General features: G+C 37.5%; 1 protein-coding gene and 1 long non-coding RNA gene across 8 annotated transcripts; one reads left to right on the forward strand and one right to left on the reverse strand.

Moving 5' to 3' along the window:
- Positions 1–621: 621 nt before the first annotated feature.
- Raf (Raf oncogene) lies at positions 622–10,373 on the reverse strand. 6 transcript variants are annotated; one of them, XM_071701987.1, is made up of 6 exons: positions 10,240–10,354; positions 9,742–10,013; positions 8,422–8,533; positions 8,096–8,232; positions 6,028–7,524; positions 622–5,835 (listed from the first exon to the last, which is right to left on the reverse strand). In XM_071701987.1, the coding sequence occupies exon 6, from the start codon at positions 5,527–5,529 to the stop codon at positions 2,959–2,961; it is 2,571 nt and encodes an 856-aa protein (XP_071558088.1). In that variant the 5' UTR covers positions 5,530–5,835; positions 6,028–7,524; positions 8,096–8,232; positions 8,422–8,533; positions 9,742–10,013; positions 10,240–10,354; the 3' UTR covers positions 622–2,958. The 6 variants fall into 6 exon arrangements, with proteins under 6 accessions (XP_071558088.1, XP_071558087.1, XP_071558090.1 ...); XM_071701986.1 differs by having other exon boundaries at positions 8,422–8,536; XM_071701989.1 differs by lacking the exon at positions 9,742–10,013 and having other exon boundaries at positions 8,422–8,536; positions 10,240–10,373.
- Positions 10,064–12,022, forward strand: LOC139770220 (uncharacterized). 2 transcript variants are annotated; one of them, XR_011717695.1, is made up of 3 exons: positions 10,064–10,139; positions 10,261–10,469; positions 11,718–12,022. It is a non-coding gene; the product is annotated as an uncharacterized lncRNA (long non-coding RNA). The 2 variants fall into 2 exon arrangements; XR_011717696.1 differs by having other exon boundaries at positions 11,733–12,022.
- The last annotated feature ends 1,178 nt before the right edge of the window (positions 12,023–13,200 follow it).

Here is a 13,200-nt window from a genome sequence, read left to right on the forward strand (position 1 = left end):
GTGTAATATATATTATTTTAATATTTTATTGCTTTTTTAAATGTTTTAATAAAAGCGATGTTATTATAATTTCTTTTCTGTCTTAAATATTTATTCGTTAGTAAAATTATTCTTAATTAGGTAAATAAGACCGTCACTCACAAACGGATGATGCAGATATGGGTGACATATATATGGTACTCCAAAGTGTTAAAGCAGGATTTGGGAAAAAAAATCTTTCAGGAATGTGTATCTAGAGACTTTCTAAAAATCTAATATTGTATTATTCAAAATATACTCCTATTAAAATTCTCATTATTGTTATTTTTATGAAATTAGATTTCCTATAATAAAAATTATTAAAGATTTTACACCACGTTTGTATGTTTTATCATATAAATATAAAACTGAATTATAACTGATTTTAAAACTAAAAAAATACAAAAGTTATATTCTAACACAAATATATAAAATAAGAAAAATGTCGAACAATAATGACGAGTTGATGAAGAAAATCTCAACTAAAATTATATAAAAATTTATATAACACATAATATTTACTGATCCAACGAAGTTAGATGAGGCGTAAGGTCTAAGGAAAACCGAAGCTGGAATCGCTGTAGAGAAATAATTTCACATTCATTATACAAATAATACAGAGTAATGTATTTTATATTTTTTTACATATATGTGTATACATTCATACATCCATACATATACATGAATAAGGGAAGGTAAAATAACTTTCTAAGAGAAAAAAAGGCTACTAACGAGATTTAACAACTGAACCTATTTTACCCAGTAGTCTTACCGTCCAAGCTTACTCCACCTTGACCTACGTATCATTTTGTTCTTTTTTTTATGTATACACGTATATAAATAAATATATTTCTTACTTTTTATCTTCGTTTATAACGTATATACATATATATATATATTTATATAAAAATATATTTTTTAAATCCATTTTTATGTTTTCATTCTTTTCTAGTGGAATGAGAGAAATTTTAAATATGACACAGCGACATTTTCCAATGCTAACTAACAATTACATTGTATTTCAGACCGATCCTAAATTCATGCTATCTCGCGTATTACAAATTTGCATTAAAAATTTTTACATTTTACATCGTAAAGATTCAAATGCTGTTGTAATACATGAAAGCATATTTGTTTGAAATATTATTTAACATCGATTAAATGTAGATTGACACATTATAAAAGTCCACATATAAGTCCATACACACATACCCATCCAGTCGACACAGAGCAGATCAGTTATATTACATCTATGTTATAATTTCGCATTTATTTACATTGTTGAGTCGAAATTATAACATATATAATGTAACTGATGCTCTGTGTCGACTGGACAATATCTATTTTCTTTTCTCGTTGTTATGTTTGAATAATGAAACCTATAGGTTTAAACTGGTGACGCGATATTTGAGTTAAATTTAGAGACGCAAGGTTTATGATAAAAATTCCATAAAAAGTTTTACGAAATACATATAATTAATCATCTTATTAAATTTTAATACATACATTCTAATACACTTGCTACTCACAACAAATATAGGTATCTTAGGCCATTCATATTCGGAAAGCAGAACAGAACACCGGCCGGAACACTAATCGTTGTACTAATATTACCAGATCAAACTGCTCTGCTTGCCAATGAATATGTATACTACACACCTTAAGAAATGAAAGAAGAATGAAATGTGAGTATATATTTGAGATAAAATGAAAGTAGATATAAAAATCACTTTGGCCCTTGGAAAAATATCTCGTAGATAAGTTAACGGCCAACACGACTTAAATGTCGTTTCTTTCTTGTAACTTACAGTTTTACATTATTCCTAAGCAGAGATCTAGATCGAAATATTTCAATTCGATTACTATATAATTTTATATATGTCAAAAATGGCACGTCTCTCTATTTACTTGTGGTATTCATATATTGGTCAAGTTTCACTTATTATTGATATAAATGTTTATACAGCCGTTTTTGGATAAATTAAATAACACCAACTCGATTTTCAATTTATCGAAAACTAATATAGGACGAACCAGTAATTTAATTAAAAGATACCGAACATTGAATAACAAATTTGGAAATAATCAGAATCCATGAATGTTTATAAGTTTTATGAATAAATTCAGCAAAAAATAACAATTTATAAATATGGTAATTGATTTAAGATGCGGTTCGATCCAGATCCCTGTTCATAAAGCTTATAAAATCAATAGACGCTACATCACATATTATATACAGATACATAACATATACTCCTTTTTTACAAAGATTATTTCTTTACGGACTTTTTCTCTTAAAAAATGCGTTTATTAGCAAACTGTGTTACTAAACCTATAAGAACAGACTGCGCGTTTCAATGGGTGCATTCAGCGGAAAAAGCAGCTCATAGTAAGCGCTCAATGATTCTTTAATATTAGTTCTTGCCTTTGGTTCCTCGTTGGATCTATACGTATGAACCAATCATATTAGAGAATCACTGAGCGCTCACTAAGCTGCTTTTTGCACTGAATGCACCCATTCACATATACCTTCTGTAGAAAGAGAAAGGAATCTCTGATAAGCTTACCTTCTCTTTCTAACTCTGAGATAGTGAGATTGAACTGTATTTACACTGAGTTTCTCCCTTTCCTAATCGACCTATCAGTAAAGGAGAAGGCGCAGTAGGACTCGCACTATTGGAGCAAAAAGTTACCCTTCTCTGATAGTGAGTTTAAATTGCACTCGTGATAAGAACTTCTCTCTTTCCCCTAGCGGTCGACCAATCGCTGAAGGGACCGAGACTAGGTAAAGGGAAAAGCTTGGTGCATGTGCAGTTCCGCTCATTACATATTAACTCGATATTTTTGTTCCCCACTGTAAACATATTATTTACGATTAAGGTAAGAAACATGTCACAATTCTTGTTCCAATTCTAGCTAGTCCACTGTTTGTTGTCAATCTTAAAAGTCATTGAAGACATATTCAACACTAGCGCTAGCATTTGTATTTGCATTAATGTTAACGTCATCGTCTTCGTAATCGTCAGCGTCAGACGTGAGAAAGTCTTGAACATCATCAGCTCTCTCAATATAAGTATCTGCCAACTCGTTGGTCTTACTTGGTAAGGAAGTTGTTCTTCTTATCTTCGGTGTAATTTTGAAAGCAGCATACGTTCGCCTCAAGATGCAGGGAAACAACGGTCGTTTATCTCTCTCAAACGCAATGCACTGTATTAAAAGGTCTTTGAGTTTTTTAGGTGTATCGGAACGCAGTTTAGTCAAATTGGGTGACAAGCAGCCACGTCCTACGTTATATATAATATATTGTATCTGGGACCCTATCCCGACATACGGTATGTCACGGGCAAATAATTCATACATCACTATACCAAATGAATAAACATCACTTTGAAAACTATAGGGATTTTCATTCTCTCTCATTCTCAGGACTTCAGGAGCCATCCAAGGAATGGAACCAGCTAGCTGTTTTTCGTGATCCTTTATATCCTTTTCTTTCTTTTTAACCTCTTTAGTGTTGTCGTCGTCATTATGATCGTCGTCGTCGACGTCGTCATTTGTGTCCGGCTGTTTCTTATTACTTCTCATCACTGCGAGTCCAAAGTCACCGATCTTCACATGAAGCCCATTGTGAAAAAATATATTGCGACTCTTCAAATCTCGATGAAGGATGTTTCGCGCATGTAAATAGTCCATACCTTCTGACGTTTGTCTGCAAATAATTACAATTGTAATCATCTCAATTGGGTCTTCTTCCACGTGCAAGCGCTGGTACAGAGATTGTCCCTCGCACAATTGTGTAATAATCGCAAGATAAGGCTTGCAAATACAACCCATAAATGACAATATACGTTGATGCCGAACTTTACGTAAAACATTCACTTCATTTCTAAACATTTCTATCTGCTCCTGTGTGGGGACCTTAATTTTAAGTTTTTTTATTGCTACAGGTCCATGCCAGTCAGCCTTATAAACTGTTCCATAAGATCCCTCCCCAATTTCATCCTCGAACGAAACATCTTCAGCCATAACTTTCCAATCTCTTACAGAATCTTGGCTGAAGATACTATCTTCCTCGGAATCATTGGATCCTGCATCATCGACACATGGATTATCTTGATTAGTTGATTTCTTCTTGTGTTTTCTCTGTCGGCCGTATCTTCCATATTTTGCATTTCGCTTATTTATTATGATTTGGGTGCTCTTATCCACTTTAAAAACATTCGATTTAGCCGAAGTTCCTATTCTGGAAATTTCGACGAACTGATTGATACCAGAAGATGTAGAGCATTCCGAGTTTTGTCTCCTATATTTCCGAGAGACTGAAGGTACGGGTACTGGTCTCGCACGAACTTGGACAATTCCTGTAGTTGGATTATTAGCTAATAATCTTTCATAATAAGCTTTTCGCCTTTTTACATGTTCACAGAGTCTAGACGCATAAGTTACACATTTTGTATGAAATTTTCTATTGCACGCTTTGCAATACAATCCATAGAGGACACCTTTTTCACAAAAATGACAGTAACCTAATAAAAATGTATTACCCACGAAATCATGTGATAAGAAAACTGGAACAGGAATTTGTTCTAAAGTTTCCACAAATACTTCATTGCATTGCAAAGTTGAAATATCCGTATCCCAAGAAATAATACATGTTATCCGATGTCTAATGTAAGCTGCACAGTCTTCCAGAATTAATTGCCGACGTTGCATAGGTTTGGCCACTGCTTGCCTTAAAGTAAGTCCTTTCGTTATTTTTACAGTGGTATGTTGATTGTTTGGGAGGTGTACCAGTAGTATAGTAGAAATTTTTTTAGTTTCTTCACCCGTCTTTTTTAATTTTTTCAATTTCTCCATTTCCAGTATTTTTTCTTGTTTATCTTCAAGTTCCATTTCTTTGCATTGTAATTCGTGTAGTTTATCCGTTCCTTCCATATATTCCTGTAGATACTCTTTCTCTGGAAATGGTTTATCATCTATAACAGATAACCAGCGTTTGACAGCAGTTGCACAACAAGACATAACTTTTCCTATGTTATCTATCTCAAATTTCAAGGATTTTTTTTGTAGAAGAAGAGATTGATACGAAGTCGAATGGCTTGCCGTTGATGTTGATGTCGATGGAACTGCTAGCTCTGATGGAGTTGCTGGCTCTACGATCGACTGTCTACTATCGGCTCTACTGTCATCGTGTCCATTGAGTTTGATCATCTCATCCTCTTGGACAGCATCTTGGATTTCTTTGTGCAACAGATGGCTTGCGGCTGACGTTGATGCGACTGTCATCTGTAAGATTTCCAATTCTTCGAAGTCGTCAGAATCGGTCATGGTAGTCGCATCTTGGACTACCGTCCAAGTAAGTTCGGGCTCTCTGCGCCACATTTTTAATTTAAATGACGAAGCTCTCGATGTTGATGCAGCCACCTCTGCAATTTCTAGACTGTCATCAAATTTATAAGGCTCCATCATCTTATTTTCATCTTGGGTAGCATTCTGGGTCTTTGCTGCCATACGTTGAGGCACCTTAGCGGATACATTCGTGCAAAACCTGACTGAGAATTGTCTGTTTGGGGAGAACTTTCTATTTTCATTGTCGTTATCTTGAAAGCACCCACACACTCCTCTTAAGAGAGCTCTAAATGCCTCTATTTTGCTCACAGTAGTTCTTTAACTAATCTTCTAATTTCCCACTTTCTTTTCTGTTCTTGTTTGCCCGCACTTTGCTTTTCACTGTACAGTTGTCGTCTCGCCACGCATATGTTGCCACTCTTCTTTGATGTACTTCCTGTCATAGGTTGCACGTGCTGTGTCGAATTTCTGTAATCACATAACGATATGCGACATGTAGTTACATTCTTTTGTTGACCAAAATATTTGTCATCTACAAGTTTAACTGTTTTCTTTTGCAACCTTCAACCACATTACATGATATAATATTGATTTATATAATATATAAATAAAATAAAAAATAAAAAATAAAACGCACATATGCAACCCCTTTTTTCTTACCCTTTATCTTTCGCTTGAAACTCGTCGGCGGATCTGATTGGATTGCGTGTGTGTGAAGCAAACTGATTTGTAAAAGCTTCAAAACCAAACTGTGGCAGGAACGAGAAATACGCAGATTTTAAAGGTCAGTGGTGCGCCGGTGCTGCTGGCGACCTTCGCAATATGATCCCCCCCCTCCTACTTGTCACCTTGACCTCTTCACGTGCCCACACTTCTTCTCCCCTTTCCCCTTCGCCCTTCCATTCCACCTTCTCCCTTTGTTGTCCAAAATATCGTAATTGACACGAGAATTAGCGAAAAACACAATAATCACTCGAGAATCGCCAATGCAAGAATTTCCGCCAGCGAATGTCAACCATCCCGATCGATCGGACGATATATGGCTCCATTTGTACGAAGTCCACGGAATATCCGAGATGAGCGCAGCGGAACGCGTTAAAAGTTCATGTACCAGTAATCAACGATTAGTCCCCAGCACAGCCCCGACTGTTGTTCCTTCGCAGGTTTAACGCTTCGCCGTGCATCTTGACGCGCACCCGATCGATGAAGCGTTTAAATTTAGATCTTGTTACGTCGTCATAGCATTTCATGACTTTTGGCTGTCGGCCGCGCTTGATAAAGAGAATTGGCGGTATCGTTGCCACTGCCGATTATCCCGACCACCCATTCGATCGGCAACGATTCGAGCACTAAACCGCACTGCAAATTCAAGTTCACGAGCAGGTTCAAGTTTAATTTTTCCGTAAACACACTTGCCCGTTCACGTAGCGCGTTCTCTGACGTCACTAGAAGTACGCTTTGACGTCAGAGGCTTGTGGCACTATCGCCGAGGCAACGGAAGGTCGCTCCTCCATTGGCTGAACTACATATACCTCCCACCCCGAATGCGTATACCCAGGGCTGACAATTGAAGAATACTCGAGAACCAGAGTCAATGTACCCGACAAACAAAATCAATATAAGTTATTATTATCATTCTATCATAATTTTCACAAATTCTTTTACTACGATTGTATTTTGTTTATAACTATTTCAGTTTTACATTCATTCTTTGTACATTGACCCAGCATCTTTGTATTTCCAATCTGTTATTATAAACTACCAAATACTTAAGTCTCGAATTCTTCAAAATGCATTACGAAGCAATTGATAACCCCGATATAATATACAAGCGGTAGCTCGATGTGACTTGCACATGATTTAACATCACAAGTGATCCGAAAGGATTCGACGAAATTTTTGGATCATCTCCTTTCAGCGATACCGTATTCGAGACCGTGGCCGAATTAACACACCGCACAGTGTTGAAAATCTTTCGGAGAGTGAGTTAATCCGAGCAATCGAAAGGGAATTTTGAAAGTGTTGCAAATCGTCTCCTTTTCATATGGTCAACAGCTATAGAACTTCCATTGAATTTTCGCTAATTTTTATTAAAACATTGCCCTTCGAAGATATCAGAAAACAAGGCTCCAGCGTTGGCGTTTGATCAGCCTTACTCTAAAACAAAGAGATCCACAATTACTTTCAATAATTGAACACCGCACTGCCAAACATCAAGTATCAGTGCCAATAGATGAGTCACAACAGATTAAGGGGAGAGTTTACATAGTAATTGAAAATAACATTTGCGAATTTATTTCAGGCAAAGAAATGGAGTTCTTCGTTTAGATGTTATTTACGACTATATTTGAAATATAGAAAATTAAAAATTGTAACATAAAATTCATTAAAACTATAGAAGTTTTCTGTCATTGAAGACAGGATCGAAAATTTCGAATGCCTAGCATTTTGCCAAGATTCCGTAACTTCTAAAGAAGCAATTTCTTACATTTCTAGTTTAGCCATATATATCTTATATTTTTTTTATAAGTTTTGTATTACAAATTAACTTTTTATATCTCAAATATAGCAGTAAATAACATCTGAACGGAGAATTGTATCCATTTATTTCTTTCTCTGAAATAAATTCTCATTTTTGCCTTTAATTTGACTTAATTTGACGTCTTCATATTCAAACTTCCTGCCCTACTTTAATTCTAATAAATTTCAATATATAAATTCTTCTCACCTTTCGGTACAAGCACTCTAAACTTTGGTTTGCTCAATTACAGAGCAAATTTATGTCACATCGGATCCACTCCGATGAAATAAAATACAATTTGGTTATTCGGCCTTCAAACGAATAGATCATGTTGGAAATTCTACCTGAAAAAGATACTCAATTTAGAAAAATGTATTAATTAACCGATTCACTAATTTTGAAAAAAAAAAAGACTGACAACTTTTAGCCGAAATTGAATTAAATGAGAAGTCAACAAAATTATTTGCGAAGCTAAATTATTTTCTGACAGTACAATCTTTGACAATATTTTGCATTCAATTCGGTTTCAATACCTATAGAGTTTAATCTACTCTCGCCGCAGTAGATAATTTTCTTTAGCGATGCTTGCCAAATTTATGGATAAAATGACTAAATATGATAGCGGTCTCCAAATTACTGCTACAACTTCTAAAAAAAAAAACAATCAAATCTTTCGTCAAGCGTGCGAGATATAACGACTATAAAATTAAAAAGAAAATACGATAAATCAAGAAAGATCTCATTTCATATATATTTCTTTGCAGAAATAGATAATATATTACTTCAATAGAAACGATTTGTTTTTACCACAAGAAATTTAATTTCAAGACTCGGAAATATACACTAATATATTCATTTGATGTGTTTTTATGTAAAAACAAAAGTTTAGAAAACAAAATAAAATCCGTGATAAAACACAAAGTGATAAAAGTATCAAGAGACACGGTAGTGTCTCGCGCCAAGTACACGCGGAGCGAAACCGCACCGTGACTCTTTTACGCGAACGCACGAGTTGCGAGCACCCGAGATTTTTAGATCTCAATAACGAGCGAACGGTGCTAAATACGTGCTAGGATAGAAATGGCACGCAAAATATGACATATAATATACAATTTAGCTGAATTTCTCGCACAGTTCATCTTTTCTCTTTTTCTCTCCAATGTGAAAAAGGAAAAGAGGGAAGATGAACCGTGCAAGTAGTTCAGCTAAAACGAGCAGGCCTCTAATTGCTTCGAGTGAAAAGTTGGAGGAAACCCATGTATTGGTTCCATGTGGAACTGTACAATGATAGATCATAGATCTTGTTTCGCTATGACCAGTACTTCCAATGCAAATGAACTTATTACCGTATACATTCCACATGGGTTTTCAACTTTCCACGCGAAGCAACGTTCATCTCACATCACTCAATGGTTGCAGTGCGAAATGAGATGTAGCATTGTACGATTCCACATGGGGTTTCCAATTTTTCATGCAAAGCGAGGTCCATCCTATTATTCCCTGCTTTTTGTGCTCAACCACATTATTATGTTATATACATTTTGTATTTCGTGCACTATTTCTATTTTAACGCACAATGGTTAGCACATGCTCATATCATATGACAGATGTATCCTAACCTTAAAATATCTCAAACATTTTAGCATTCTAATTCCTGAGTTACAAGCGATGATTTTTGTTTTTTTAATCTTCATTATTATATATAAAAACGCAATCAAATAAGTGTACTTTTTACCAAAATCTTAGATGAATTCCCCAAACTAAATATTTATCTATTTTATACGTAGAGCAAGATTTAAAGAATTAAAAGAATGTGCATTAAAAAGTGATATTTATACAGGAAATCTCTGTACCTATTACCGCTGAGATATATATAGACGCCGGTATTCATACTTCGCTCTTATACTCAAGATCGTCTTAAATGAGATTAAATGAGATCTTGAGACGCTGTATCACGCTGTATTTACGTGTACATACATATACGTATGTTGCACCACATACATGCATATATACAGCAGAAAAGTTGCAGTCATTTCATCGATTGAATGGAGCGAATGGAGCGTATTTCAGCGTATACGCTTGTGGCTTGTGCGCAGACTAGTTTTTTGATATGAGATTTCCTAACCTAAAAGAATGTCACTCTTAATGCATTATAACTTTTTTACGTTTTTTCGAGCAATTCTTTCACTTTTCAAACCTTGTTTTGCACACAAAACACTATCGATTGATTATATTTTCATCAAAATCTGAGGTGAGAGGGTGAGATTTAAACTAAATGTTTATACCAAATTTTCTAATCTTGCTTCTATTGTTTCTACAATCAAAGCACATGTGAAATATCATATTCTTACCGAAGGCTTTCTATTCCACAGATATTCATTCAGTGTTGTGGGATCGAAACGATCGAACAATAAATTGGAATAAATTCTTCAGAACAAGAGTGGTATGTGGTATACGCAAATATACGTAATACGCATGTCATATGATTCGTATCTTGGCCGGAAATAAACGTCTTTTTAAAGAATCTCTATATGAAATCGTTTGTATTTCGTATGAAGACTTTTGAAGTGCAATTGAAAAGGTTTGTGAGTCATTCGTTTAATTGTAATTAATTATTTATTATTACACTTATGCATTTAGCCGAAATAGATAAATTAATAAAAGTTTTTATATGGGGCCGGTATTCATAGTCGGTTCTTATTTCAAGACCGTCTTAAGTAATGTCTTAAGCCGTGATCAGACTACGGATTGAGATTGAAATTGGATTGAAATTTGACCAATTAGAGCAAAGTTTACTAAACTTGAAGTTAGTTTTCTTTATTCTGATTGTTTAAATTTCAATCCAATCTCAATCCCAATCCGTAGTCTGATCACGGCTTTAAGATGCTAATACGGCTCTGTGATTGGTTCATGACGTCTTAAGATTGTACTTAGGCCCGGTCTACAATGGATGTTGTAAGTCGTGAGTCGTAAGAATTGACCAATCACAGTCTATTATTCTTCTTGCGGTCGAAGAATAATTAACTGTGATTGGCCAATTCTTACGACTTACGACCTACAACATCCATTGTAGACCGGGCCTTAAGATGGTCTTAGGATGGATTTGGGAATTGGGATTTGGGATTTGGGAATTGAGAATTGAGAATTGAGAATTGAGAATTGGGAATTGAGAATTGAGAATTGGGAATTGGGAATTGGGAATTGAGAATTGAGAATTGAGAATTGAGAATTGGGAATTGAGATTTGGGATTTGGGAATTGGGATTTGGGATTTGGGAATTGAGAATTGAGAATTGGGAATTGGGAATTGAGAATTGAGAATTGAGAATTGAGAATTGGGAATTGGGAATTGAGAATTGAGAATTGAGAATTGAGAATTGGGATTTGGGATTTGAGAATTGGGAATTGGGATTTGGGATTTGGGAATTGAGATTTGGGATTTGAGAATTGGGAATTGGGATTTGGGATTTGGGAATTGAGATTTGGGATTTGGGAATTGAGAATTGAGAATTGAGAATTGAGAATTGAGAATTGAGAATTGAGAATTGGGAATTGAGAATTTAGAATTTAGAATTTAGAATTAGAATTTAGAATTTAGAATTTAGAATTTAGAATTTAGAATTTAGAATTTAAAATTTGGAATTTAAAATTTGGAATTTGGAATTTGGAATTTGGAATTTGGAATTTGGAATTTAGAATTTAGAATTTAGAATTTAGAATTTAGAATTTAGAATTTAGAATTTAGAATTTAGAATTTAGAATTTAGAATTGAGAATGGAGAGTTTAGAATTACTGAGTAGTTTAATTTATGGAATCATGTTACTTTACAGATTAAATTATTTAAGGAGGAGGACTGATGGATGGCCGATGGATTAAACGCACCCCGGAGGATGGCTGGTGGATGACCGATGGATTAAACGAAAGCCGGAGTATGGCTGGTGGATGGCCGATGGATTAAACGCACGCCGGAGGATGGCCGGTGGATTAAACGCACGCCAGAGGATGGCTGGTGGATGGCCGATGGATTATACGCACGCCGGAGGATGGCCGGTGGATTAAACGCACGCCGGAGAATGGCTGGTGGATGGCCGATGGATTAAACGCACGCCGGAGGATGGCCGGTGGATTAAACGCACGCCGGAGGATGGCCGGTGGATTAAACGCACGCCGGAGGATGGCTGGTGGATTAAACGCACGCCGGAGGATGGCTGGTGAATGGCCGATGGATTAAACGCTCGCCGGAGGATGGCCGGTGGATTAAACGCACGCCGGAGGATGGCTGGTGGATGGCCGATGGATTAAACGCACGCCGGAGGATGGCCGGTGGATTAAACGCACGCCGGAGGATGGCTGGTGGATGGCCGATGGATTAAACGCACGCCGGAGGATGGCCGGTGGATTAAACGCACGCCAGAGGATGGCTGGTGGATGGCCGATGGATTATACGCACGCCGGAGGATGGCCGGTGGATTAAACGCACGCCGGAGAATGGCTGGTGGATGGCCGATGGATTCAACGCACGCCGGAGGATGGCCGGTGGATTAAACGCACGCCGGAGAATGGCTGGTGGATGGCCGATCGATTAAACGCACGCCGGTGGATTGATGGTGGATTAAACGCACGCCGGAGGATGGCTGGTGAATGGCCGATGGATTAAACGCTCGCCGGAGGATGGCCGATGGATTAAACGCACGCCGGAGGATGGTTGGTGGATGGCCGATGGATTATACGCACGCCGGAGGATGGCCGGTGGATTAAACGCACGCCGGAGGATGGCTGGTGGATGGCCGATGGATTAAACGCACGCCGGAGGATGGCCGGTGGATTAAACGCACGCCGGAGGATGGCCGGTGGATTAAACGCACGCCGGTGGATGGCTGGTGGATTAAACGCACGCCGGAGGATGGCTGGTGAATGGCCGATGGATTAAACGCTCGCCGGAGGATGGCCGGTGAATTAAACGCACGCCGGAGGATGGCTGGTGGATGGCCGATGGATTAAACGCACGCCGGAGGATGGCCGGTGGATTAAACGCACGCCGGAGGATGGCTGGTGGATGGCCGATGGATTCAACGCACGCCGGAGGATGGCCGGTGGATGGCCGATGGATTAAACGCACGCCGGAGGATGGCTGGTGAATGGCCGATGGATTAAACGCTCGCCGGAGGATGGTCTGTGAATTAAACGCACGTCGGAGGATGGCTGGTGGATGGCCGATGGATTATACGCACGCCGGAGGATGGCCGGTGGATTAAACGCACGCCGGAGGATGGCTGGTGGATGGCCGATGGATTAAACGCACGCCGGAGGATG

This window comes from Temnothorax nylanderi, unplaced genomic scaffold, assembly GCF_030848795.1.
Source record: "Temnothorax nylanderi isolate EJ_2023f unplaced genomic scaffold, tnyl_v1.0 TNYL_tig0028_pilon, whole genome shotgun sequence".
In the NCBI taxonomy this organism is placed as follows: Eukaryota; Metazoa; Arthropoda; class Insecta; order Hymenoptera; family Formicidae; genus Temnothorax; species Temnothorax nylanderi.